Source organism: Balaenoptera physalus (assembly GCF_965194825.1).
Source record: "Balaenoptera physalus genome assembly, chromosome: 5".
Classification (NCBI taxonomy): Eukaryota; Metazoa; Chordata; class Mammalia; order Artiodactyla; family Balaenopteridae; genus Balaenoptera; species Balaenoptera physalus.
The window spans coordinates 58488911-58516869 of record NC_138884.1 but is presented as its reverse complement, the minus strand read 5'-3'; the positions used below and the strand labels follow the sequence as shown (position 1 = coordinate 58516869).

The window sequence follows — 27959 nt, the reverse complement described above, 5'->3', positions numbered from 1 at the left end:
ATTGTTCTGTCCACTGGTATTATCCTATCCCTTCCCCCTGATATGCAGAGTCCTTCTTAATTTTTAATTTGCCACACTTGTTGAATTGTTTTATTGTGACCTTTTAGAGAACATCAGTGCTATCCATATGAAGTTATAAATGAAACCTTGAAAATTAACAGTACTGAAATGGGGAGTTGAACACTTCCTTTGTTGCTTAGAATAGGTTTACTTTGATTGAAAGCCTATTTTATCTTTATCATTTGTCTCTTAGTGATTTTTTAAAAGTACCCAAAGCATTCATATCCTTACTTATTTAATACTTGTCATTCTCTTGTTGCTGTGTGTGGAAACAGCTAGTCATTTCTTTTTTTTTTTCCTTAATTTTTTATTGGAGTATAGTTGATTTATAATGTTGTGTTAGTTTCACATGTACAGCAAAGTGAATCAGTTATACATGTATCCATTCTTTATTAGATTCTTCTCCCATATAGGTCATTACAGAGTATTGAGTAGAGTTCCCTGTGCTATACAGTAGGTCCTTATTAGTTATCTATTTTATATATAGTAGTGTGTAACAGCTTTTCTTGAGCCAAACGGAAATTAACTGCCCAACAGTCATCACCACATACTTCACTCTAACATTGCAATTACAATTAATGCATAATGAGAAATCCTCAAGATAGTGGTGTGTTACCAGTCTAAGTAATGACAATGCTATAAAATTATCTATTCTCCTCTAAAATGTATATACATTGTTATATAATAAAAGATTAGAACTATCCTGTCCCAAATTATTGGCCTGGGTTTCTAGAGACTGTATTTGAGGGATTTTTCTAGATTTACATTTTTCTAAAGCAGTAATATTTATGAATAATTTTTAATGTATAATTTGCAGGGTGATAAGATCGACCGACGGGTATGTATTACTTGTTTGGGCTTAGGCATTTTCCTCCTACAGCAAGCCTTTTTCTTTGTCTTGGGTTTTGCTGATTGGTTTTTTTAACTGCTTGTTTGAAGTTGTATTCTACTCACACTTGTATGTGTCAGCAGGTTAATCTCTATCGTGGCTGTCCAGTTTTTCTCCGTGGGGTATTGTAGTGGTGTTATTAAGGACTATGGGAATGAGAATCTGAAGCTATACTTGTGCTTCCTCTGGGGATGCTTGCACTTTCTGGAATTCCTTGGTTTTGGGTTTTTTGGTGTGATTTTTCACCCAAGCTTGCTTCTTTATTTCCAATGAAACCATTTCAAAGGTAGTAAAATTTAGGATTAAGAATTTTGTCTTTAATCAGTATATGAAAGAATGTGATGACTTTTATATTACTTAGGTTATTGAAAATATACAATAGTAAGTATAATTTTGTAATTTGAAAGAGTTTAAATATCTTGAGTTATTCTGGATGTAACCCATATGCTACACTACCACTGGGGATTAGTTTTTGATGCGTGTTGGGGAAGAGTGTGATTTGTGTTTGGTTTTGATTTGTTTTCTGGAGTATTTGGCAAAAATGGCATGTACCTTAATTCCATATTTGGAATTTGTGTTCGTAATTTGTGTTCAGTTATGCAGTGTGGATAGTAATAACTGAGGTCCTATTAGGAATTGTATCTTTGTGTATGAGCATGATTTAACACATGTTAATAACTCACACACAGACATATTTGGCAGCTTTAGCTGGCAGAATTTTTTATATTAGGTAAAGTACTTTGTAAGTATACGTGTCATTCATTTAAAAGGGAAATTTTTGGAGGTATAATTTATATACAGTAAAATGCACAGACCTTAAGTGTTCAATCTGATGAGTTTTGATGGTTGAATATACTTCTGTAACCACCACCCAAAACAAGATATAGAGCATAGTATTCAGAAACCCAAAAAGTTCCATCATGTCCCTTTCCTATTAATTACTCTGTCCTCAGAGGCCACCACGAAAAAGTGAATCTGATCATAATATTCTAGAACCTCATTTTAATACTTAAACACTGGAAGTTTAAACTGTTAGCTTTTCATATTTTTTAAATGAACAAGGCAAAAATACTAAACTTGAAATCCACAGAGTAGGAGTATGAGGGATTTTTATTTAGAAAATATAATTGGGGCAACATAGTAGCTTATGTTAAAGGTGATTCAGCTTCGTTTATTTTGTCTGTGGTTCTCTTCCATCCTGTAAAATCTTTGCTTTTGTCAGCGGTTCACAAACTCTAGGGGACTGAGAAGAGATAGGTACTTTTTCTTGACTTAAACCTGTAAACAAACATGCAAACAAATGTGTTTGTGTAACACATACACAAAATGAATAGTTTTAGTCAGAAAGTGAGGTGTGGCATTCTTTTCCTTTTTTTTTTCGGCCGCGCTGCATGGCTTGTGAGATCTTAGTTCCCCAACCAGGGATCGAACCTGCGCCCCCTGCAGTGGAAGCGTGGAGTCCTAACCACTGGACCGCCAGGGAATTCCCAAGTGTGGCATTCTTTTAGCTGGTCTAGCTGTTTATATTGTAAGGAATCCATCAGAAAGAGAGAGAGCACTGAAATAGAATGTTTTGATAGCTTTTATTGCTCAATTTCTAATTTTACTTGTTTGGAGGGATAGAGCAGCTTGATCAGGGTTTTGTTGGATTTATATTATTATCAACATTTTATGATAGTATACTGGACAAATACTTTAACATTTTTGCACTCTCTAATAGTTTATTTTTCTTTTCATTTTGGAAAATTTCAAAAAATAGAAAGTAGAAAGAGAATAATGTCCCTTATTCTACTACCCAAAGGTAACTACTGGTAAAATTTCAGGCTTTTTTTTTCCCTATACTGTTTATTTACATAGCAGTGATCATACATTAGATTCTATTTTGTATTCTGCATTTTTTCTTACAAGTATTTTCCGTGTTATTAAACACTAAATCAACATCACTTTATATGGTTGCACAGTATATATTTCACTAAGTAGATATACCCTAAGTTAGTTAACCATTTGCACATTTAATTATCTCCCATTTTTCCCTGTTATAAATCATGGTTTGATGAACATCAGAATAACGTAGTCTGCACAAAAGACCATTATTACAAAGTCCTCACTTTGCACGTCTACAGTATGCATGGATTTCTGTTAACGCAGCAAAGCAAGGACTTGCCTGCATTTCACTGATGTTTAAAAAAAATTATCCCAGCAATTGTATCGTTTTTTTCTTTTCCCAGTTCAAACTTCCGCCATCTATTTTAAATTGGGGGCATTAGTTCTGCTTTTAATATGCTACTAGGTAGAGAGTCGTAGAGTCACAGAGTTAGAAATGATGATAATAGTTTATAACATTTGTAGAGCACTCACTGTGTACCGTGCACTGTTCTCTAAGTTCTTTACATGTATTAACCCATTTATAATCCATGAGATAGGTATTAACTCTTACCCCTGTTTAAGGATGAGGAAGAGAAGTTAAGTAAGTTGCCTGAGGTTTCATGGCTGTCGAGTTTTAGAACCAGGGTATGAATTCTGGTATCCTGGCTTCAGAACCTATCCTCTTAACCTCTTTGAGATCATTCAATCCAACCACCTCTGTTTACTAAATGAAGAAGTTGAGGCCCATGTAGCGTATTGAACTTGTCCAAAGTAAGGCTGTAGAAGATTTGGTTCTTCTAATTCCCAACCAAATGTCATTTTCACCGATACCATACTGCCACTCTTAGAATTAAAACTTTAGTCCTTTAAATTTGAAATGGGTAAATACATGGTTTAGAAATCAAAATGATACACGAAGTCTTGGCCCCAACCCTGTCCTAGTTCCCCGCCTCCTGTTACTCTTTTCTTCTACATCTGGAAGTGTTTTTTCTGTATATGCCCTGATCTGCACCTTGGTGTTTTGTTTTGTTTCACTTAATAGAATCTCGCACTTCTCCTTGCAAAGTAAATTACGATTGCCGTGTGCTAGGTGCTCTCTTCCGCCACAGCCTCCCAACGGTGTGTTGTCACACTTGTACTTTTGCCAGTCTGCTGATAGGTGGAAAATGTTATCTCAGTGAGTTTTAATTTATATTTTTCTTACTAAAAGGCTGAATAGTTTTCTATATATTTATGCATCATTTGAAGGTTTTTTCATTAAACTCTTTTATCATCTGCCCATTTTTCTATCGGGTTGTTAATCATTTCTTCTTTATAGGAACTCATATTAAGGAACTTAACCCTTGTCTGTGATAAGTTACAAATATATTTTTCCTGATAGGATCTTGGTGTTTTGTTTTGGATTTTTTTTTTTTTTTTTTTGGTATCAGACTTTTATTTTATCGCTTCTACATTTTAAGTCATACTTAGGCTTTCGCCACTTCAAGATGTTAAGGAATTTGCCAGTATTTCCATCTCGTACTTTCTGGTTTCATTCTTGCATTTAAATCTTTGTTCTCTTTCTCTCTGAATTGTGTGAGATATGGATCCTCTGCTCTTTTAAACTGCTCTCTAGTTTTGCCAACATCTTGGAAGTCTGTCTGTAGCCACTGATAGTTATATTCTGTCTTTTTCACATACTAAATTTCCATTTGTAGCTGGATCATTTCTGGATTTTCCGTTCTCCTTGATTTCTGTCTGTTCATGAGGTAGTATCACCTCATTGCTCTCTTTCATTTTTTTACAGTTTCTCTAGTTATTCTTGCTTGTTTATTTTTCCATTTGAACTTGAAAACCAGGTTGTTTCATTCCAGAAAAAAAAAAAAGAAAACCTGTTGATATTTTTATTTGGATCACATTAATTTTACAAATTAATGTAGAGTCAGTATCTTCATGATCTTGAGTCGTTCTCTCTAAGAACATGTGTCTTTCCGTTGATTGGTGTCTGCTTTTGTGCTCTTTAGAAGTGTTTTTAAACTTTCCTCATGTAGGTTTTACACGGTTTTGATTAGGCTCATTCCTGAGTACTTTATCTTCTTTTGTTGCTGTAGTCAACAAGGTGTTCCATTCTTTCTTCTGCCTGGTTCTAACTAGTTATGTTTGACTGTGCTCTTCTTAACCTTCAGTTAGACCCCAAAGGACCTACTTTTCAAAATTGAATCTAGTTCCATTTTTCTTTACTCAGACATCAGCCAGTGATTTGATAGAATGCCCTTGTATATACAATGTCAGTATATTTGGTACCTGCAAATGGTATTCCAGTAATTAATTTTTTATGTATAACCAGGGGAAATCAGCAAAACATTCACATTTATAACTTGAGTAATTAGTTGTAAATTCTCTGTGGCACATAGTCAGTTGAGAATACCTGTATATTTTTAAACTTCAGTGTACTTGGGTAACATGAAAGTATATTGTGGACAGTAATGACATAAAGGCAAGGAAAAAGTAAAAATAATGCCTTATGTAAACACTAAATTCATGCTGATTAATGCTTACTTGGCAAATCATTTGAAGAGGTCTAATTTGAATTTGTTTAATTATTAAATATACTTGAAAAAAGATTATGGAAAGGCCAAGATACTGACATCAAGAGTCATGAAATTAGAACTGTCTGGCTGAGTGATAGAAATTTTTCAAAACACAGTAATGGTTACTTTAAATCCATTCCTTGTCTAGATTTTTGAATAATTGCATTTTGGATATTTTCTGAAATTACTCCCAGAGCGATGCATTACTGTGCTAATTTCCATTATTTTGTTTCAAGCAAGTTTTGTTTTTCTTAAACAAAAGTACAGGTTATGTAATATAATGTGGGCAATGGCAATATTATGAGCTAAGAGAATATCTCATATAAGAGATACAAATGTGTTGTATTAAAATTTAGGAAACTGTAATGTTGACGGACATGCTAGTTTTCAGTATTGTTTAACATACTTGGCAGCAGTATAGTTAGTGGTTTGAGGCACTTAGCTAATTTAAATAAATCTTTTTCTCCTCCATTAAGTTTGTGATTTCTCATTATTTGGCATTTCTCAGGGGGTTTGTAACATGGTTTATTCATTTTCTTGTTAGAGAAATATATTCGTTAATGAAATTTGACTAAATAATTCAGGAGATTATTTCTTTGTATTTTTCTTGATGTTTTTTGAAGGAGGTAGAATTTGTCCCCTTATGAGAAAATTGTTTTTAAAATTCCTGTTGAAACATCATAAATTTGCCAGCAAATTTATGTTTTTGTAAAGTGTTTTAGGACTGATAAAATTTTTTAAGCATCCACATCATGTATTTCTTCCTTAGCATATCGGATTTTCCATTAATAGTATTTTAGATAACCTGGTATATGCTTAGGAGCGTGAATCAAGTCTAATTTCTGCTCTCTGTTTATTTTGGGAAGTGCAGCCCAGAGAGTACACAAGAAAACATTCTCTTGTTCAATTTTTAAAATCCAGATTCCTAACACATCTTTTATAAGATGTTAAATATCTTTATATGCAGATGGGGAGGGATCTTAGGGCAACTTTAAGTCTGAAAAAAATAAAACAAGATTTCTGCCACCTTGTTTATTGCAGGGAAGCAAAATACAGACAAGAGTTGGATTACTAATGTTGCTTTGTACCTGGCTTAGCAACTGCCCCATTGCAGTAACACATTTTCTTCACAATTCAGCCAATGTTCCCTTTGTATCCTTTATGTTTTAGTAAGATACACGTAAGTATTTACCTTTTTTATCTTTTCTATTTCTTCTTCTCAATTAGAGTTAGCTCCACGCCCCAAATATTTGAATCCTCTTTATCTATGTTGCAACTTTTTAAACTGTTAAGGTGACACCGATGCTTACTTAAGCTGTGTGTGTGTGTGTGTGTGTGTGTGTGTGTGTGTGTGTACATGTACCATTGTTTTATGTTTGCTCGGACTGTGTATGAAATTTTTGTAGAAACTCTTACATGAAGTACATGTCAAATTCAAATTGTAAAACAAAGTACTCTGGATATTATGAACCATTAGTTTTTCTTAACAAAGATTTCAGCTTACAGGACAAATTGCAGAAAATCTTGGAGAGGAAGAACAGTTGGTCCAAGGCTTATGTGCTCTTCTGTTGGGCATTTCGATTTACTTCAATGATAACTCACTTGAGAGCTATATGAAGTAAGTAAGGGGAAAATGCCAGGGGAAAATGACTTGCTAATGTCATCAAGAGATAATGATAAATTTTTTCTGCCAAAGTGTAATGTAGACCAAGCTTTTATGTTTTGTGATGACTTTTTTTTTTAAGCATCTCAATATGCTTATCTTTGTAGAGAGAAACTAAAACAACTGATAGAGAAGAGGATTGGCAAAGAGAATTTCATAGAGAAACTAGGATTTATTAGCAAACATGAGTTGTATTCCAGAGCATCTCAGAAACCCCAGCCGAACTTCCCCAGTCCAGAGTACATGATATTTGATCATGAGTTTACAAAGCTGGTAAAAGAACTTGAAGGTAAGACAACAAAGTTTATCTTGATATTCATTAGAAAGTAGCAACTAGGATTATATTGTATATGTATATTCTGGAGACATGCAGATTATATGATAAGCCTAAAAGTACTTTTTTTTTCCTGGCTCTTGGTCTGTGGCCCATTTAAGGACTTTTGGCATTCAGTAAGATTGGAAAGATGATTTCTTATCTCTCAAGCAGTTAGGCCATATGTTTTTACTGACTAAGTCTTAATAATAAAACAGTATTTTAAATAAGTCTTCTTTTACAGGTGTGATAACCAAGGCTATTTATAAGTCCAGTGAAGAAGATAAAAAAGAAGAAGAGGTGAAGAAAACACTAGAGCAGCATGACAGTATTGTGACTCACTACAAAAATATGATTCGAGAGCAAGTACGTACTGATAAATCGTGTACAATCTCTGTTATACTAAAAGTATAGATACTTCTCTACTTTAGGGAGGAATTTCTCTCGGCATTTCCAAATGCAAGAGGATACACAAAGTAAAACTCATCGTTTTCCTAAATAATTCAAAAGCATCCGAGTATTCAACAAACTGAGAGCTTAGTATGTGCTAAGCAAGTCTAGTGGTAAAGGTAATCGAAAGTATGTGGCAGCATTGAGAGGCACCTAATTTAGCTAGGTAGGAGCAGGAGCTTGGAGAATACAGAGAAGCTGAGTCCTAAAAGGATAACTATGAGTAAGCTAGGCAGAAGCAGAGAGAGGGACGAGAGGTGTTACTGGCATGGACACAGAACACTCGTTGGCTGTATGAAGGAGAATTTGAGAGGCAAGGCTAGAGGGAGGGAGCCCAAGGAGGAGGTGGTGGTGGTGGGTGGAAATTGGGAAACTGACAGTTGACGATGATGATAGCGGCTGCTGTTTTGTGTACTGTGTTCTAGGTGCTCACCGAATACAGTTAAACGCCATCTCATTTACTTTTCACAACATCCCTACAAAGTAGCTGACATCTGCAGTTCAGAATAAATGAGGAATCAGAGAGTTAGAGAATTTAAACTTGTCCAAGGTCACTCAGTGCTTGGTGGAACAGAATTCAAATACATGTGTGTTACTGGGACTCTAAAGCTCACACTGTGTGGTGTAGAGGGGACGGTCCTGAGAAATGTGGAAACCAAAGAAGACAAAACTGACAGGACTTGGTAGTGACCGGACGTGGGGACGAGGGGGTAGAAAGGGTCAGATACGATCCTTAGATCTCTGTCTTGCGCACCCGAATAGATGACATTAAATTAGATAGAACAAGAGGGAGCTGATTTACTAGAGTGCGTCATGATGAGTTAAGTTGAAACTACGTTTTCAAAATCATCAGCTGACATTTCCTTTGCAGGATACCGATGAACCCCACACTTGCGCAGTGTTGAGCACCTTAAACCTTCCATTACATTCCTTCGGGATGTTTCTTGGTTTTCTTCTCTCATTTAATTCCTCACTGTGGTATATATACCGTTATTGGAATGGAATCCTAGAAAGTGCTGCAGAATTACGGTGTTAAAATTCCAGAGTCATGAAAACAGTACACGGGGGCATCTCATGTGGGGCAGGCTGCTACCGCTTCCCTGCCCTGCCCTCCACCCCCTGCTGATTGTGACAGCTTGAGGCAGGTGTGGCTAGTAAGAGCTTCTGTGTAGAGCCTTCTAAATGAGAGCTGCCCATGTATTCTTCTCTTCCCCACAATCTGTATTGTTGAGAATGAAATTCTCAGAAAGAATAAAAATATACTAGTGGTGTATTTAGCGTTCAGTCTGAGCTTTTCAGTTTATAAGCACATTAGTAAATTAGAATCATCTTTGAATGATCCAAATTTGAATCATTACACTACCCATGGTTATTAGGATTTTTCGTCTGTCTTAGTACAAATTTGGAGTCATTTCCAGATGGTAAAATGTAATTTTTAGAGCAATGGGAAATAAATACTTGGAATGTGATATTATAGCCTGCACTTGGAGCTGATAAATATGGTTGATTTGGAAGAAGAAAAGAGTGATTTGACACAATTACTATAATCACTTTTCTTTAGAAATGTTAATTTTAAATATTCTCATCACTTAGAATGCCATTTGGCAATTAGGCAACAAACATCGAGAGCTGTAAAATGTTTATATAAACTTTGAATTACATTTGATAATGCATCCTAAGGAAATTCTCCAAAATTCAGGAGAACAGTTATATGGACTAAAATATTTATTGTAATGATATTATCATTTAGAAAAATGGAGAGCAACCTCAGTGTTGCTTTTGAGTATAAATTACATTGCATCTACTGATTAATATTGGGAAATTTTGATTGAATAGTAAGCAAATTAAAGGTTACAAAATGTATGTGGACGGATTATGACAAGTTTAAAAAACCTGGGTTGGAAAGAATTAGAAGAAAATGAAGGCATAGATTAAATTCTAACTAGTTACACTAGGGTGATAAGAGATGAAACCTTTTTTTCAGAATTCTAAATGTTCTGTTATATGATTGTCTTTTAATGTTAAAAGTAACAGAAGTACATACATATATATACATATACTAAGCTTCTTAAATAATTTGGTATAAATATCTTAAATAGTTTGATGGACCATAAAATGAAGTTTTTAAAACTGACCTCCCCCAACCCCCAAACCAAAATTACAGTGAGATTGCAGACTGTGCCATATAATGGGGCCTTGAAATCTTACAGTTCTGCTGCATGTTAATTGGCCTTGTTGCATATATTAATGTGTTATTGCTTATTTATTGAATGCTTTTGGAAATATTGAGTAGTTTAACACCCTCACCCAAAATAATCTCTGATTTTTAATTTGTTCATCCTCTTAATGCTAACTAGTCTGAATTTAAAACACTTCAATTATGTTTTGGTTCACAGGATCTGCAACTTGAGGAATTGAAGCAGCAGATTTCTACGTTAAAATGTCAAAACGAACAGCTCCAGACAGCAGTCACACAGCAAGTATCTCAGATTCAGCAACACAAGGATCAGTATAATCTGCTTAAAGTACAGCTAGGTAAGTGTAGCTAGCCATTCCTGCTGTAGTGTCCCCAGGAGCTGGACAAAGTCACACAGATTATTCTTGTGGACTAGTCTTTCTGTAACCTTAAATTAATCACTGTGACAAACATGTAAGTCAGAGTTTGAAGTCCAGGCTCTCTGCCCTGTGTTTGATGATCTGATCCGTTGATTCTCAACCTTAGCTACCTGTACATTAAGATCCCCTGAGATTTTTATTTTCTTAATACCAATACTGAAACCCCACTGAGGTTTCTAATTTAATTAGTTGGGGGTTGGGTCCAGGCATCAGTGATTATTAATTTCAGGCTCCCCAGGTGATTCTAACGTCTAGCCAGTTGAGCCAGCCAGTTGACTGGTCTAACCTTTCCATTTTCTTATCTGCAAAACGGAGCTGATAGTAGCACCTGTGTCATCTGAGAATTAAATGAAATAATATATATAAAATTCTAGTTCAGTGCCTGGCACATGCTAGGAACGCAAATGCTTGTAAATAGTCTCATTCTATACTGCTTATGATTGGAATGCTAGCTACTTAGAAATATAGTTAATTTTATTTATATGAAGGTGACCAAAATTTTCAGAAGAAAATATCTTTTACTTCCTCTATTTATGACAATAATTTGTCAGTTCTTTTAGTCCATATAGAAAGCTATTCCTTTGTGAAGTTTTTTAAAAAATATTTATTTATTTATTTGGCCGCACCGGGTCTTAGTTGCTGCATGTGGGATCTTTAGCTGTGGCCTGCGAACTCTTAGTTGTGACATGTGGGATCTAGTTCCCTGACCAGGAGTCGAACCTGGGCCCCCTGCAATGGGAGCGCAGGGTATTAGCCCCTGGACCACCAGGGAAGTGCCCTGTGAAGAATCTTTAAAGGATTTTATTTTCCCTTATATTAATTGACAGAATTGGAATTTCAACTACTGTAATTCTTTTTTTTTTTAAACATCTTTATTGGAGTATAACTGCTTTACAATGGTGTATTAGTTTCTGCTTTATAACAAAGTGAATCAGTTATACATATACATATATCCCCATATCTCTTCCCTCTTGTGTCTCCCTCCCTCCCACCCTCCCTATCCCACCCCTCTAGGTGGTCACAAAGCACTGAGCTGATCTCCCTGTGCTATGCGGCTGCTTCCCACTAGCTATCTATTTTACATTTGGTAGTGTATATATGTCCATGCCACTCTCTTACTTTGTCCCAGTTTACCCTTCCCCCTCCCCGTGTCCTCAAGTCCATTCTCTAGTAGGTCTGTGTCTTTATTCCCGTCTTGCCCCTAGGTTCTTCATGACCTTTTTTAGATTCCATATATATGTTTTAGCATACGGTATTTGTTTTTCTTTTTCTGACTTACTTCACTCTGTATGACAGACTCTAGGTCCATTCACCTCACTACAAATAACTCAATTGCGTTTCTTTTTATGGCTGAGTAATATTCCATTGTATATATGTGCCACATCTTCTTCATCCATTCATCTGTTGATGGACACTTAGGTTGCTTCCATGTCCTGGTTATTGTAAATAGAGCTGCAGTGAACATTTTGGTACATGACTCTTTTTGAATTATGGTTTTCTCAGGGTATATGCCCAGTAGTGGGATTGCTGGGTCGTATGGTAGTTCTATTTTTAGTTTTTTAAGGAACCTCCATACTGTTCTCCATAGTGGCTATATCAATTTACATTCCCACCAACAGTGCAATAGGTAAACTACTGTAATTCTTAATCTTAGATCACTAAACCATGCAGTTTAGTCTTAAGACTATGCTATTTTTCTTCCCAGAAACCCTGAAAATATCAGTTCATTATTTTTATCAATACACTATTTTTTGGAACTTCCCTGGCGGTCCAGTGGTTAAGACTCCATGCTCCCGATGTAGGGGGCATTGGGATCCCTGGTCGGGGAACTAAAATCCTACATGCCGCACCTATGGCGTGGCTGGAAAACAAAACAAAACAAAACAAAACACTATTTTGCCAAGATGAAATGTGCTTACAAAAATCCTACCAAAGTAATTATTAAGGAAAGTATGTATTTATTTTATACTTGAATCGTCAATTCAAAAAATGAAAAGTTTCGTGCTAGCTTTTCAAATTTTATGCCTGTCTAATAGGAAAAGACAATCAGCATCAAGTTTCTTACAGTGATGGGGCTCAGATGAATGGTATTCAGCCAGAAGAAGTTGGTAGGTTGCGAGAAGAGATAGAAGAATTAAAAAGTAATCAGGAACTTTTACAAAGCCAACTGGCTGAAAAGGACTCTTTCATTGAAAATTTGGTAAGTGAATGTTGACATTTTTTAAACAGGAAGTCAAGAATAATTCTCATTATCCAGCTTGTTTATTTTTCTGGATCCCTTAAGCTACAGTATCATATTAAGGTTTTAGAATATGAGCTCTGGTGTCAGACTGTCTAAAGTTTCAGTGCTTCCTAGCTAACTGAATTTGAGCAACTTAGTTAACCTCTTTAAACTTGTTTCCTGAGCTATAAAACGGTGGTGGTGATATCTGTCTCATTGCTGTGAGAATTAAATGAGATGCTCTGTTAAAAGCTCTTTCACTGATTTTTTTTTAAAGGTAGATTTTATTAATTTCTTTAAAAATCTCTATTTTTTTACTTTCGGCTGTGTTGGGTCTTCGTTGCTGTGCGTGGGCTTTCTCTGGTTGCGGCGAGCAGGGGCTACTCTTCACTGTGGTGCGCAGGCTTCTCATTGCAGTGGCTTCTCTTGTTGCAGAGCACGGGCTCTAGGCGCATGGGCTTCAGTGGTTGTGGCACACGGGCTCAGTAGTTGTGGCTCGTGGACTTTAGAGTGCAGGATCAGTAGTTGTGGCACACGGGCTTAGTTGCTCCACGGCATGTGGGATCTTCCTGGACCAGGGCTCAAACCCATGTCCCCTGCATTGGCAGGCAGATTCTTAACCATTGTGCCACCAGAGAAGCCCTGTATAAGGTTCTTTTAATACATGGAAATCACTCAATAAATACCTGCTTTTATGCTCTTTCTTCGTATGACCTCAGTTAAGTGCCTAGATTTAATAAATTACTTGGTATGAGTATAAATTTATTAGCTATGGAAAATCTGTAGACAATATGTGCTATGTTGAAATGTTATTTTGGGTATAAAATTTAAAATGTCAAGGTGAAATTTTTTGGTAAACGTATACCAGACATAGCTTATATGTGTACAGTTTTGGTTTTTTTCTGTCTCTTTAAACTGAATTTATTTCATAGTTTATTTCTGTGCTCTTTGTAGAAATCGTCCCAACCATCACCTGGCACAAATGAACAGCCTTCAGCAACAGGTTCAGCAAGAGATTCTGAACAAATTGCAGAATTAAAACAGGTCATTTTTCAGCTTGATCCAAGCTCTGTTTTGTCTTGTTTTAATTATAATAGCATAACAGCACTGCAGTTCCATTAATCTAGAACTGCTTTGTCAGGTGTAAGCAAAATTTGATAGTGAAGACAGCCATTTGAAAATCCAGAAACTGTTTTAATTATACAGTAATGGTATTTTGCTTTATATTGTGTTTTTATTTTTCAGTGATGTTCTTTTTAACAGATCTCAGCATCTTACCCAGATTATTTATAGATTATCAGTAAACTAACAAGGAAACTTTAAATATATTTATAAGCCACAAATATGAAGATATAAAGTCTTATGCCTAATTTTCATGATAACTGGTTGATTAAATGTATTGGGCATTTAAGTCATTCTATCCAGAAAAATGTTGGTTTTTAGAATTGGAAAAGGGAAAAACAGGAAGTAAACTTGTGTATATCTCAATTAGATGACTCTAGCTAAAAAGCAAAATAAACTTTTTCTGCTATAGTAATTTATATTGTTTAGAAAAGCAAATAAGCCTTTTCTTCCTTCCATCCTCCCTTCCTTCCTTCCTTTCTTATAAAAGGAATATATGTTTCTTTAAAAAAAAAAAGTGATACTAAAGAAAGAAGTGAACAGCCTGGCCAAGCTAGGACTAACTTCCTTCTCCCTCCAGTAGCCAGCTGGTCCTCACCCACTGACATGTCTGATCTGATGGGAATGACCAGACAGAGAGAAACAAAATGTCTTATTTTGATAGTGTCTTTGTACCCCAGAGTAGATTCTACAATCTACTTAAATTATATTATTTTAAAATAATAATAATAATTTGTCATTAACGATTTACAACTCTCCAATATGTGTCCATAATGTTTCATTCTTGTGAGGAAGAGTAATATCTATTTTGATTTTATTAATTCTAGAACTATATTAAAATTAAAGGGAATTAAGTTATTAATATATACCCTTAGTTTGTAAATCCCAAGTAAAAATTTTTACTTTTTGTGTTTCCCAAAGATATATTTTAAATTTTATTTATTTATTTATTTATTTATTTGGTTGCGCCAGGTCTTAGTGTGGCATGCGGGCTCCTTCGTTGCGGCACATGGGCTCCTTAGTTGTGGTACGCGGGCTCCTTAGTTGTGGCATGCATGTGGGATCTAGTTCCCTGACCAGGGATCAAACCCGGGCCCCCTGCATTGGGATCACAGAGTCTTACCCACTGCACCAGCAGGGAAGTGCCCCAAAGATATATTTTAAATGACAGTTTTGTTTTTTATAATATGTAGTAAAATATGGTATAAAAAGAAGACCAAAAAGGTTCATAATTTCCATGTTTACATGACTCATTTTGATAACCGAAAAAAAGCAATCAAAGAAAAGGCGTGTATGTACATGATAGAAAGTTTTAAGAGAATAAAAAAGCTTTTTACATGACAGCATCCCACTACTTACCACAATATCTCCAGACACTGCCAGATATCTTGGGGGAAGATAGCCCCTAGTGGAAAACCACTGTTACGATTGCTTTATTTTCCTGTACTTTTTCTGGGGACGAGGGAGAGAGCAAGAAGTTTGGAAATTTCAACATCTATAATATATAAACTTTCAATTAATTCTGCCACTTTCACTACAGTACCTTTTTTTTTTTTTTGGCCACACTGTGTGGCATGCAGGATCTTAGTTCCCCAACCAGAGCTCGAACCTGTGCCCCCCTGCATTGGGAGCGTGGAGTCTTAATCACTGGACTGCTAGGGCAGTCTAATGCTTTCATCTATGTTTGGTGGCCCCCTAGTCTAAAACCATCCTATTTTGCCCTTTTCAAATAATATACCTTTATCTTCCACCAGGAGAAGAGGAAAAGTTACCTGATGCATGAGATTAGGACAGGGATTTGGTAGTCTATTTCTAAGCCAGCTTTCAACCAACCCTGCTGTTTTTGACTCCATTTTTACTCACACTTTCCAAAACATCCCAGGCCCTTTGGTAGTTATGCATTGTAAGTCAGGTAGCAGCATGGCTTTCTAAAAGGTCAGCCTACGTTCCAGCTCTCTCACGTGTGCTGAATCAGTTGCCACTGTCGTTTGCTTTCTGAAATTCCCCAATTTATTGCTCTTTTCTCTTCTCTTACTCTCTGTCCTTGTGGGTTTCTCCCTCCTGCCCACCCTTCCTCCGTCCCTCTCTCCCTACCTCCTTCCCACCTTCCTTTCTCTTTCCCTTCCTCCCTCCCTTTATAATTTTTTACATTGGATCTCGCAAGGAAGCAGAGGTGAACATGTTTAATCTACACGTTTAATTCTCCATATTGAACCCACCAAGTTCAAGAATAGTTCTTCCACTTAAATTTTAAAACTTGGAAGTTGTGATTTTAGAGAGAAGGGCCAAGAAAGGAAATAATTTTTTATTTCTTCCTGTAAATAGACATTTCCTTGATGAAATTAATGCTATTTAATGTTACAACTTAACTATTTTTGTCTCTTAGGAACTGGCAACATTGAAGTCTCAGTTAAACTCACAGTCTTCGGAGATCACCAAACTACAGACAGAAAAGCAGGAGCTGTTACAGAAAACAGAAGCATTTGTAAGTTAATTATTGTTTTGCTCTCAAAGGTAGTAAACACAAGGTTGAAAGGTTATTTATCAGCCACTATGGAAAAGAAGCAGATTGGTCAGATAGCACCTTCCATGCAGGTTATCCATTAGCCAGAGTTCCAGTCACATAGTCTTCTTGGCCATGAGGACAGCCATATTATAGTCAGACTCACCAGGTCAGTTTAATCAGTTACTTACGGTTCATCTTGGTATTTTATATTTCACCCCATCTTTGTCTCCTTCAGTCTAACCTGGCAGGTTTTCTGCTGGTATAAAATTGTCAGAAACCTTGTTGGTGACCCATGCAATTCACAGGGTTCCAAGCCATCAAGCAGGGTCCTCCTGGATCCCTCCTGGGGAACCACGTCTCTATTCCAGCTTCTACAGAGATGGTTGATTGTGTCCACGGGTCACACGAGTAACCGCCTCACAAATGGCTGTCCAGCCACACCCTTGATGTTTCACTAGAACGTGCTTTGTCATTTATTGCAATAGGGATAGGCTGAGAGTCTTCTGAATCTTCAAGCTCTGATTCCCTTTTCTTAACAGCTCCTCCTTCAGTTGACCTCTGTCCTCTCACATTTCACTGTAAGCGGCAAGGAGAGACCAGCCACACCTTCAGTGCTTTGGCTAGAGGTTTCCTCAGCTCAGTAGTTCATCACTCGCAAGTTCTGCTTTTCACAACACTCGAACACAATCCAGCTAAGTTCTTTGCCACATTATATATAACAAGGATCACCTTTCCTCCACTTTCCAGTAGCATGTTCCTCATGTCTGAGAGCTCACCAAAACCTGGAACATCCATACTTCTACCAACATTCTGTTCATGATGATACGTGTTTTCTCTAAGACCATAGAAGCCTTCTCTGTAGAAAGCTTTATGAGCCCTTACTGGAATCACCTTTAATGTCCATATTTCCATCAACAGTCTCTTCAAGCTAATTTAGGCTTTGTCTAACATGAACCTCAAAATTCTTTTAGCCTCTGCCAGTTCCAAAGCCCCTTCCACAGCTTGAGGTATTTGCTTACCCCAGCCTTCCTCATACTCTGATGAGAGCTGATGCCATGCCACTCCTGACTCAGCCTCCTGCTCCACTGAAGGGGCGACTTATCTATGCAGGGAAAGCACTTTATTGTGGGCAAATACATGAAGAATTAGACTTTCTGTTATTGGAAAGAAAATTTCCAAATAGCTAGGAAATTAAATCATCTTTGGAATCTCGTTTTGATTGTAACTGTAAAGAAACATTTTTTTTTTCCAATTTCTACTTTCAGGCAAAATCAGTTCCTGTACCAGGAGAGAGTGAAACTGTAATAGCTACAAAAACTACTGATGTAGAAGGAAGACTATCCGCATTATTACAAGAAACTAAAGAATTAAAGGTTGGTTTTGGTGAAACTTTTATTCATTGCATATTATATGAAATGAACTCCGGAAATTTGATTTTATTTCACTTAATTTCTCAAATTCTTAGATTTATGAAGAAAGTTAATGGAGTGTAATTTTATCTCACAATACGTCCATTCCTATTTGGATGACTAAAGGTGGCACAAGTGAAGGGTTTTTGTTTTGTTTTGTTTGTTTTGGCTGTGTTGGGCTTCGTTGCTGCGCGCAGGCTTTCTCTAGTTGCAGTGAGCGGGGGCTGCTCTTCGTTGCAGTGCACAGGCTTCTCATTGCGGTGGCTTCTCTTGTTGCGGAGCACGGGCTCTAGGCACGTGGGCTTCAGTAGTTGCAGCACACGGGCTCAGTAGTTGTGGTTCGCAGGCTATAGAGCTCAGGCTCAGTAGTTGTGGCACACTGGCTTAGTTGCTCCGCGGCATGTGGGATCTTCCCAGACTAGGGATCAAACCCGTGTCCCCTGCATTGGCAGGCAGATTCTTAACCACTGTGCCACCAGGAAAGTCCCACAAATGAAAACTTTTAAATGCCATTTCAAATAGTGGTATTAAATATATAAAATAAGAATGTATATGAATGTACTTTGAAAGTAAAAACAGATTTTAGTAAGAGTAAAAGATAGTTAAGTTTGCTTATCAATCTTTAATCACAGTAAGAAACGAGGAGTATAGATTTGGCTAATACACAAGCCACCTGTAGGTTTTCCATAGGCTGAGGAACATAGGCATATTAAATCCTGCCAGCCTTTTGTGTGACAGAGAAATCAAAATAGATAACATGAAGAAAGTAATGAGGTAACAGTAATAAAAATAAAAGATAGGAATTAAAACATGGAAAAAGGAAGATAATATATGATTTTGCCTTTTGGATTGTGGTCAAATTATTTTATTTTTAAACCATTGATTTTACTTGAAGCTATTTTTCTTTTCCATTTAATTGTATGTGTGAAGTTGGATAGAATTTTATTTTTAAACTTGAATTCTAATTCTGATGGCTAACCAGGCTTCTGCTATAAAATGTTTTGTGTCTTTATTTATTCCTCTGATTATCTGAAATGGTAGGATTTTTTTGAGGAATAGGTAATTAATACTATTTTTGGTTCTTAAACTCTATTTTTCACAGTAACCATCTTTGATGTATAGCCTAACATAAATTCTCATGTTACTAGATGAGTGTGTGTGTGTGTGTTTTAAACCTCCTGTTCCCCCAACCCCTAACCCCAAATTCTTCAGACTAGACAAGCGCAGCAATTTATCAAAGAAGGAACATATTTGTTAAAACCCTAGGAGAGTGAATACTAATTTTAGATTAGTGATTTTCACCTTTCTTTTCCTAGAATGAAATTAAAGCTCTGTCTGAGGAAAGAACTGCTATTAAAGAGCAGCTGGATTCGTCTAACAGTACCATTGCCATTTTACAAAATGAGAAAAACAAGCTTGAGGTGGACATTGCAGATTCTAAAAAAGAACAAGATGATCTCTTGGTGCTGTTGGCTGATCAGGATCAGAAAATATTTTCATTAAAGAATAAACTCAAGGAACTTGGTCATCCAGTAAGATTGCAGTGTTTCCAAAAATGATTTATATTGTGTTTCTTTATGATGTATTTTTAAATATTGTACTGTGACATGGGAATGTTGTGCCTATATATCGATACTACAGGCAAGAGATCTGTAGGTACGTGAACATGGTATCATCTGCACTGCTCTTATGGTATTCAGTGAATTGACTTAAGACACAGGTGAGATGCAGTTTCCAGCGTTTGTTAACTGTTCTCTTTGGGGCTCTGAGCCTAGAAAGTGAATTGATTTGATTGCTCCTGTGGTCACAAGACTCTCGCTATCCAAATGTGTCGTCCTCTTTTGCCGTGTTGATTCAGGTTTGTGTGTAGAGAGGTGTAGCCATCTGGCAGCAGGTTAACCTATGTATCTCGTCTCATGTTAAAAATGACAGGGAGCCTCGAACATTAAATCAAGGAAATCAGATGGCCTGTAATCTACTTTAATTTCTGGAGTAAAGAATTTATCAACAGAGTAGATATCATTATGTGTTGAATTGAAGTGAGCAGATCCTCAATGTTAAATGTATATTTTCCCTTTAGGTTGAAGAAGAGGATGAACTTGAATCCGGAGACCAAGATGATGAGGATGATGAAGATGAAGATGATGGCAAGGAACAGGGTCATATCTAGCTTTACAATCTCTAGGAATGATAGGGGTTACATTGTAACTTTGAAGACGGAGTCTTAAGACAGTGCTTTGGTTTGCCTCCACAGAAAGTAAAGATTTAGAAACCAAGTGGCAGACATTCACTAATACAACTATTGATGTATTTTTAAAATGAAGCCGCCACCCATGTTGATAATCCTGTTATTCTAACTTTATGTAGAACACACATCTTTTATCGAACTGAACTATCCCAAAATATAATTTGCAAAGAGCTTCAGACACCAAAAATATAATATTTTCAGGCATGTGGTGGCAATGCTCTTTGCCTTTTAGTTCATTGGTTATATAAGTTCTGTATTTGTCTGCTATTTTTACTTTTCAGAATTTGTGACTTTAAATACTAACATGATTGATTTAATGTGTGTTGGAATCATTGTTTCTAAATTCAGTATTGGAGTTCTTAGCTAATGATTTCCTTTTAAAGGAATGGATTTACTTAAAGGCAAGATAGCATTATTCTGGGGGATAATATATCATCAGCCCTCCATCCAATGTGACTCCTAAGATGAGTAGATTAGGACAGTTTAGAATGAGTGCCTTGACACTTGATATGGCTGCATTCTGTACCTCAGTGAAGAAGAAGGATATTAGCGCACAGTGAAGAGGATGGTGTTTCTGAGAAACTTCTGCAACAGTGTATCAGCATGTGTTTGGTTTTGGTTTTATTTTTAAGCTAGACATTAAAACAGATTACAAGTTAACAGCTCATACAGCTCAGAATTAGTATTATTGTTTGATTATTATAAAACGTATTATGTTCCTAGTTTTAAAAAGATCCAAACTATGGTTTATATAATTTATTGGCATTTCTGCTGAATAGGTTTAAGTCAGATAATAGATTTTTAAAAAGCAATGAAGCAATGTGTCAAAATTTAATGTTTTCGTAATAAAAATAGATATTATGTTCACTTAATCCCTGGTCATGGTTCCCTTTTTTAGATTTTGAGAGTAGTAGTCTTTGTACAAGATGAGGCAGAAGGAAGGGTAAGAGGAGTCCTTCTCTTACTAAAAGGACTTTGCTATAACTGCGTGATAACAGCAATCTTATCATTTAAAGCTAATAATAAGGATTCCATAAGATTGGAGAAGGCTAATTGGAGCAAAAGCAGAAGTTGGAGAAGGGTTTGGATGTTTCTAAATTGAGCATTGGAGTTCTTTCTTCACAGTGATTTCTATTTAAAGAAGTAGGCTTTCTTAAAGGCAAGACAGCAAGAGTTGGGGCATTATGTATATCATCTGCCTCCTGGCTTCAGGAATAATTTGAGCAGTCCACTAAGGGGCCCAGATTTTGAAAGAAGTGTCGTCACATGTCTTGAAAGGGGAGATGGCTGTGTGTTACAGATCACCCGTGAATACCGCAGCGCGCCCCTGCCTAATCCCACCGCTGCCACGCCATCCTGAGATGGCATCTGCCGTCAGAGAACCACGTGATTACTACGGACCAGCTCAGACCGTGTGAAGTTTTCCTAAACTTGACACCACGTAGTGAACGTTTCAGGCTAATGTTACAAGGATAAGGAAAAATGTGTCAGGAGTAAGAATAATACTTCCAGAAATAATGGAATACCAAAGATCTTCAGAAAGAAACATCTGCAAAATCAGTGATAGTTTGCCAAAGTTCAGTCACTCAGGCTGGCTTGGAGTAGAGAAGACACAAGAAGGCCTCGAAGCGGCACAGTCCAGCCTGGAGCCCAAACGGACACCTTCCTAACATAGCTATAGTTGTTTTGGGTTTTGTTTGTTTGTCTGTCTGTCTTTGCCTGGATTGCTTCCGGGAGCCTCCTAAACTGGTCTCTGCGCCTCCAGCGGGTCGCTGCCTCTGCAGGCCATCCTCCGTATTCACCGCAATAAGCTTTCTGAAATGCAGATAGGAGCCAAAGAGATCGCACTTGCCTCCTGTTTGGAGCCCTTAGCCATGTGGATAAGACTCTTTGTGCTCTACCACTCTCTAGTGTAGCTCCCTTCAAGTATATTTTAGAACCATACCAAGATATTTGCTATCATGGCGTATATCCTGCTTTTTCATTTCTCACTTTGCTTTTTTGCACATGTTCTTTCCTCTGCCCATTTGTCAGCCCTCACATTAAAGGCTACTTCCATGTATTGAGAGCTACAACAGTGGAGCAATCATGAAGCACAAAACATATTTGTCCTTATTTGAAGTTTTATTCAAGTGTAGTTTACACCTCTAGCACATTGGAAAGAAAAGAATAGTCATCCAAGGTTACTACAAAAGATAAAAGTAACAGCTCACATTTTACAGTCTTAAGTTACTACTTTGAAATTATGCTGAGAGAAGATCAAACCCTTGTTTGAAAGTTTTTTTTTTTTTTGCAGCCAGGTAAGGGCCTCATAATGTTCATCAGAACCAAAATATTTACTGTTACAGCAAAATGTATTAATTCATTCAATGAATATTTACTGAGTATAATGTGCTGAATACTGCTTGTAGGCACTGGGGATATGAATGAGACCAAGTCCCTTCCTCGTTCTGAAGGAGAAAACAGTAAACAAGTACATAAGACAATGTCAAATGCTTTGTAGCTTCTGGAAAGGAGCTTGCATTAACCAGAGGAGTGATTAGATCTGATTTGTATTCATAGATTACTTTCTCCACTAGGTCGAGAATTGTCTATGGGGAGGAGGCTAAGAAAGAAAGCCAGGGGACTGGGTAAGAAGCTATTGCCCCCATCTAAGCAAAAGCAGATGTAGTTCAGACTACCCTGTAGGGGTGGAGGTGTCTAAAGTGGTAGGATTTGGGATACATTTTACAGGTAGAGCTGAGAGGATTCGTTGATGAATTGCATGTGTCTGGGGAGTAGAGGAGGAAGACAAGAGTAACTCCTGGGGGAAGGCGGGCGGAGCAGGTTTGGGGTGAGATCTAGAGTTGTGTGTTAGGCTTGCTAAATCTGAGACCCAAGTAGGTACATTTATACAAATAGATAGATGTTCAGTAGGCAGTTTGGAGCTCATTAGGGTTGGAAAAAAAATAGTACAGAGATGGAGTTTAAGTCCACCCAGTAGGATAAGTTCTTACGGGGAGTGAGTGTAGAGAGAAGGCAGCCAAGAACTGAGCCTTTGGGCAATTCAGCCTTCAGTGGTGGGGATGGATCTTAAGAAATATTAAATGAGTAATGAAATAATCTTACTCCAGAGCAAATTTGAGCCTTGGAATTAAGGGGAGAACTGAGCAAGCTCTGACCTTTAAACTGATTTCCTACTGCAATTTTGGAAAATGAAAACTTAATTCTTTTCAAACAGCTTTAATGAAACACATTATTCTATTAAAGTAGACTAGTTCTTTACTAGTGAACCTAATTAAACTGTGGGGTTTTTTGTTTGGTTGGTTTTTGTTTTGTTTGTTTGTTTGTTTTGAGGAATCTGCCCTGCTAACCAAATAGAAGATATTTATCTAAAGAAAATATCTGTTTACAATTACATTATATCCTTTGAGAGGTTTTATTTTAATGCAAGTTATTTTATCAAATTGTGCCTTTTGTGGGTTAGTGACTTGCTTCCCTTCCAGAAACTCTAAAGTTATTCTTGCAGTTTTTCTATGTCTACAACTCAGAAACTTTAGGATTTTCTATAACCTTTCAAAATGAAAATTTAAATGTTTCCAGAGAGAAAAACATTAAGGTATGACGCATATCTATCTTAAATGGTTTCCTTTCCTGCGGATTGACTCATTTTGTCTAGACATAGGTTTTTCCATATTCACTCTAAGCAACCCTGACTAGTTGTTTTAGTTTGAAAAAGCTTAAACATTGACCTTGCTACAGTTATATGTTACTCTTGATTTTGCTCCTTACAAAAACATGAGATCACTTTGAATTATGTTTTTCTACCGTGAGAATGTAAACAAGTGAGTTCCAGTATCTACTTTGCTAGTCTTTTTTCAGCTCTGGCTTTTAATTCTAGATTTACTTAAATAAATGTATTATTCTCTGAATCTAGTGGGATATCTAAAGGGGTAAAACTCACCATTTTGTGACTCTTAACAAGTTCTGTCACCTCTCTGTGACATTTCATGCTAATACTCTGTGAAATAACTTGTTGCCTAGTATCAGGGAGAAGGTGAGATGCAAACTAGTTGCTGTGGTGGACATGGAGTGGAACTTTCTGATTCTTTTTTACCCTCGTGTTCTAGACCCGAAATGAGGTTGCATAAATAAAGCCTGTAAAACAAAAAATGTAGGCAACTGTTCTGCAGCAAAAATGGTTAGCCTGTTTAAAAGCAGGATGAGCTGAATAAAAGCTTAAGTATTACCTAGGTTTCTATACTGCACTACAAATTACCACAAATTTAGTGGCTGAAAATAACACACATTTACTATCTCCCTAGTCTTTGGGCCAGGAGTCAGAGCACAGCTTAACCAGGTCCTCTGCTTTTGGTCCCAAGGCCGCAATCAAGGTGGCAGCCAGGCTGTGTTCTCATCTGCAGGCTCAACTGGAGGAGGATCAGCTTCCAACACTCATTCAGGTTGTTGGTAGAATTCATTTCCTTACCGTTGTAGAACTGAGGGCTGCAGTTTCTTACTGGCAGTTGGCAGAAGTCTGTCCTCAGCAACTAGTGGTCACCCCTAGTTCCTTGCCTCATGGGCTCCCTCAACATGCTTGCTGATTTCATCAAGCCAGCAAGGGGAAGCTCTAGCCCCAGTCAGCCAGCAAGACTGTGTTTTATACGAAGTAATATAAGGACTTCCCTGGTGGCTCAGTGGTCAAGAATTCGCCTGCCAGTGCAGGGGGCACGGTTCAATCCCTGGTCCGGGAAGATCCCACGTGCTGCGTCACAACTAAGCCTGCAAGCCACAACTACTGAAGCCCGTGCACGTAGAGCCTGTGTTCTGCAACAAGAGAAGCCAACGCAGTGAGAAGCCCGGGCACCACAACAAAGAGTAGCCCCCGCTCGCCGCACCTAGAGAAAGCCGCGCACAGCAACGAAGACCCAATGCAGCCAAAAATAAAAAAAATTAAAGTAATATAATCACAGGAGTGACATTCATCACCATGCTGTAGTCAATTGGTTAGAAACAAAACAGGTCCTGCCCACTCTTGGGAGGGAATTACACAGAGGCATGAATACCAGGAAGTGGAGATCATGGGATGCTGCATACTTTTGTTTTCTTGAACCATATTTCTTTTCTTTTTCTTTTTTTTTTATTTTGGCTGTGTTGGGTCTTTGTTGCTGCGCACGGGCTTTCTCTAGTTGCGGCGAGCAGGGGCTACTCTTCGTTGTGGTGCCCAGGCTTCTCGTTGCGGTGGCTTCTCTTGTCGTGGAGCACAGGCTCTAGGGCACATGGGCTTCAGTAGTTGTGGCGCACGGGCTCAGTAGTTGTGGCGCACGGGCTTAGTTGCTCTGCAGCATGTGGGATCTTCCCGGACAAGGGATCAAACCCGTGTCCCCTGCATTGGCAGGCGGATTCTTAACCACTGCGCCACCAGAGAAGTCTCCCAAGGATACTTCTTGTTCATGTTCATGTCCTTAGCATGTCATCTGTACTCTGCTCCAAATCGTCATTCCAAGACCAGCACTGAAGAAGCAGGTTCTTCCTCGGACAGGCAGGTCTCTTGGCAAAGGGAAAAGAGAGATGGCAGAACCTCATGGTGGCTCTTAGAACTTCTGCTTAGAAGTGGCATCACTTTCATTCACATTTCAATGACCAAAGCAAGTCAAGGCCAAACTAATGTCAATGCAAAGTATAATCCTTCAGTGGGAACAGGCCTGAGAGGGAGGGGCAGTGAATCACATGTGAAGGTATAACCAGTAAATGTTAGTGTCCTTCACCTCCATCTTTCCCCTTACTGATCCTGCTGAGGAAGATAGTTGTAGAGCATGAAGAGGCATTGTAAGACGTGGTTAGTGGTAGGAGTCTAGATTCTGGAGACAGACTGCCTGAGTGTGAATCCTGACTGCCACTTCCCAGCTGTGTGGCCTTGAGCAAGTTATTTAACCTCTCTACGCCTTAATTTCCTCCTCTGTGAAGTGAGACTAATAATAGTATCTATGTCACAGAGCTGTGGATTAAATTAGTTATGTATGTAAAGTATATAGAACAGTGCCTGGCACATGGTAGGCCCTACATAATTGTCAGCTGTTGTTGCTGCTGCTGTTATTGTTAGTATTGAAAGAAACCTGGCTTAAAGTCAAAGGACTTGATTTAAAATCTCAGCTTATTCTAGGCCACTAGACTCAAGTGACTTGAGGTCACTTATCCTATTACTGACCTTCAGCAAGTACCTTAATCTCTGAGTACTGATTATTTCTTCATCTGTAAAATTGGAATAACATTCATTTCTAGAGAGGCTGTGTAGAATAGCGGTCCCCAAATTTTTGGCACCAGGGACCGGTTTCGTGGAAGACAGTTTTTCCACAGATGGGGGCGGCAGTGGGGGGAAGGCTCTGGCAGTAATGTGAGCCATGGGGAGCGATGGGGAGCAGCCAATGGAGCTTCCCTCGCTCACCTGCCCATCACCCTCTGCAGTGCGGCCCGGTTCCTGACAGACCACGGACCAGTACCGGTCCATGGCCCAGGGGTTGGGGACCCCTGGTGTAGAACCGTGAGTAAAAGCATGGACTCTAGAGCTGAGTTACTTGGGGTCAGATTCCAACTACACCACTTTTAAGCTGTGTGACTTACTTAACCCCTGTGTGCCTCAATTTCATTACCTGAAAAATGAGACAGTAATCGTACCTTATGTTCATAGGAATATTATGGGGATTAAGTGAATTACTAAGAGTTAATATATGTAAAGGTGTGAGAACAATGCCTGTAAATGCTCAAGAACTGATGGCACATATCCAAAGTGCTTAATAAGTTTTAACTAGTATTCTTTTCTTACAGAGTTTTGAGGATTGACTGTATGAATAGGCATGAGGGACCTCCCTGGTGGTCCAGTGGTTAAGACCCTGCGCTCCCAATGCAGGGGGCCCGGGTTCGATCCCTGGTCGGGGAACTACATCCCGCAGGCATGCCGCAACCAAGACCTGGCACAGCCAAATAAATAAGTACTTATTTTAAAAAATAGGCATGAAAAGGTGTTTTATAGAAAGTACTAGTCAAATGTGAAGACTTAGAAATCTGCAGTATAGTCTTCTGTGGCTATGTAATTAGGCTTAACCTGGCTGAGCATGCCCAGGCGGCAGTAAACATTTTCTTTTGGAAGTCTGTTCAGCTCAGAGCAACCCCCTTAACTGCCTCCTTTAGCTGGGGATGGGCCCTGGCTGCTATGTTTGTAGCTTGTGAATTGTAGATACAAAAGCTGACACTTGGTCTTGCTTCCAGTATAACTGAGCACTTTACATATCAAATTCGGGACAAAGCTTTGAACCCTGAGATAAACCAAAAAAATTGGAGTCATTCTGACTGGTTCTGATCTCCAATAATAAAGCCTTAACTATTTCCTGTAAACCTGGACTCCCTAGCCAAAATAATTTTGTCCCTGATTTTTGCCATGCTGCTATCTAAAGATACATCATGACCTTTGTGAAACTGATAGTCATGTGAGAAAGTTGCTGTTTTCCCACCATGAGCAGACAAGTGTAACTATCATAGCCTTTGTAATTTGAGTTTCTTTTCCTTTAAATACTTGTGTGGTTTTTTTGTTTTCGTTTTTGTTTTAATCTTGGAAGGCTGTTCCCTTGTACTCTTTACAAGTAAACTTTATCTTTTCTAAGTGTTCCTGTCTTGACTATAGTAGTTGATTGGACTAGGGGTTGCACCCCTGACCCAAGAAGGGCCAAATTCTCTGCTCCAGGAATTTATATTCGTGTTCTCTTGCAGCTTCTTAAACCAGGAAGGTGTGAACCGGAGGGCTGTGGAGTAGCCGTCTACACCAGATATGGAACAGAGAGGTGGAGAAAGTTCACTGCAGAGAGGAATGAAGCAGAGGCAAGGTGGGGTGGGAATGAGACAGGGGTTGAAGGACAGCCCTAACAGCCAATACGCCAGTAGCCTCCATCCTATCACACTGTTTTATTCACTTTGTAACACCAATCACTGTCTACAAATGTGTGTGTCTCTACACCTCCAAGAATGAAAGCAAGCCCTGTGAGGGCAGGAAAAT

The 27959-nt window shown here is 38.0% G+C and overlaps 1 protein-coding gene and 1 long non-coding RNA gene across 4 annotated transcripts in view; one reads left to right on the top strand and one right to left on the bottom strand.

Moving 5' to 3' along the window:
- Positions 1–20598, top strand: part of USO1 (USO1 vesicle transport factor) — an 85743-nt gene extending 65145 nt beyond the window's left edge. For 2 of the 3 annotated variants that reach the window (XM_082463757.1, XM_082463756.1), the window contains 12 exons: positions 878–898; positions 6427–6537; positions 6885–7003; positions 7156–7337; positions 7606–7727; positions 10208–10346; positions 12464–12627; positions 13603–13692; positions 16157–16255; positions 17542–17649; positions 19002–19217; positions 19766–20598. In XM_082463757.1, coding sequence (XP_082319883.1) covers positions 878–898; positions 6427–6537; positions 6885–7003; positions 7156–7337; positions 7606–7727; positions 10208–10346; positions 12464–12627; positions 13603–13692; positions 16157–16255; positions 17542–17649; positions 19002–19217; positions 19766–19855 — 1461 coding nt within the window. In that variant the 3' untranslated portion in view covers positions 19856–20598. The remainder of the gene's footprint in view (positions 1–877; positions 899–6426; positions 6538–6884; positions 7004–7155; positions 7338–7605; positions 7728–10207; positions 10347–12463; positions 12628–13602; positions 13693–16156; positions 16256–17541; positions 17650–19001; positions 19218–19765) is intronic. The other variant, XM_082463755.1, reaches the window with a different exon arrangement.
- LOC309661918 overlaps positions 905–27959 on the bottom strand; it is a 49245-nt gene continuing 22190 nt past the window's right edge. The window contains exon 3 of the long non-coding RNA XR_014264369.1: positions 905–2227. This is a non-coding gene — a long non-coding RNA (uncharacterized lncRNA). The remainder of the gene's footprint in view (positions 2228–27959) is intronic.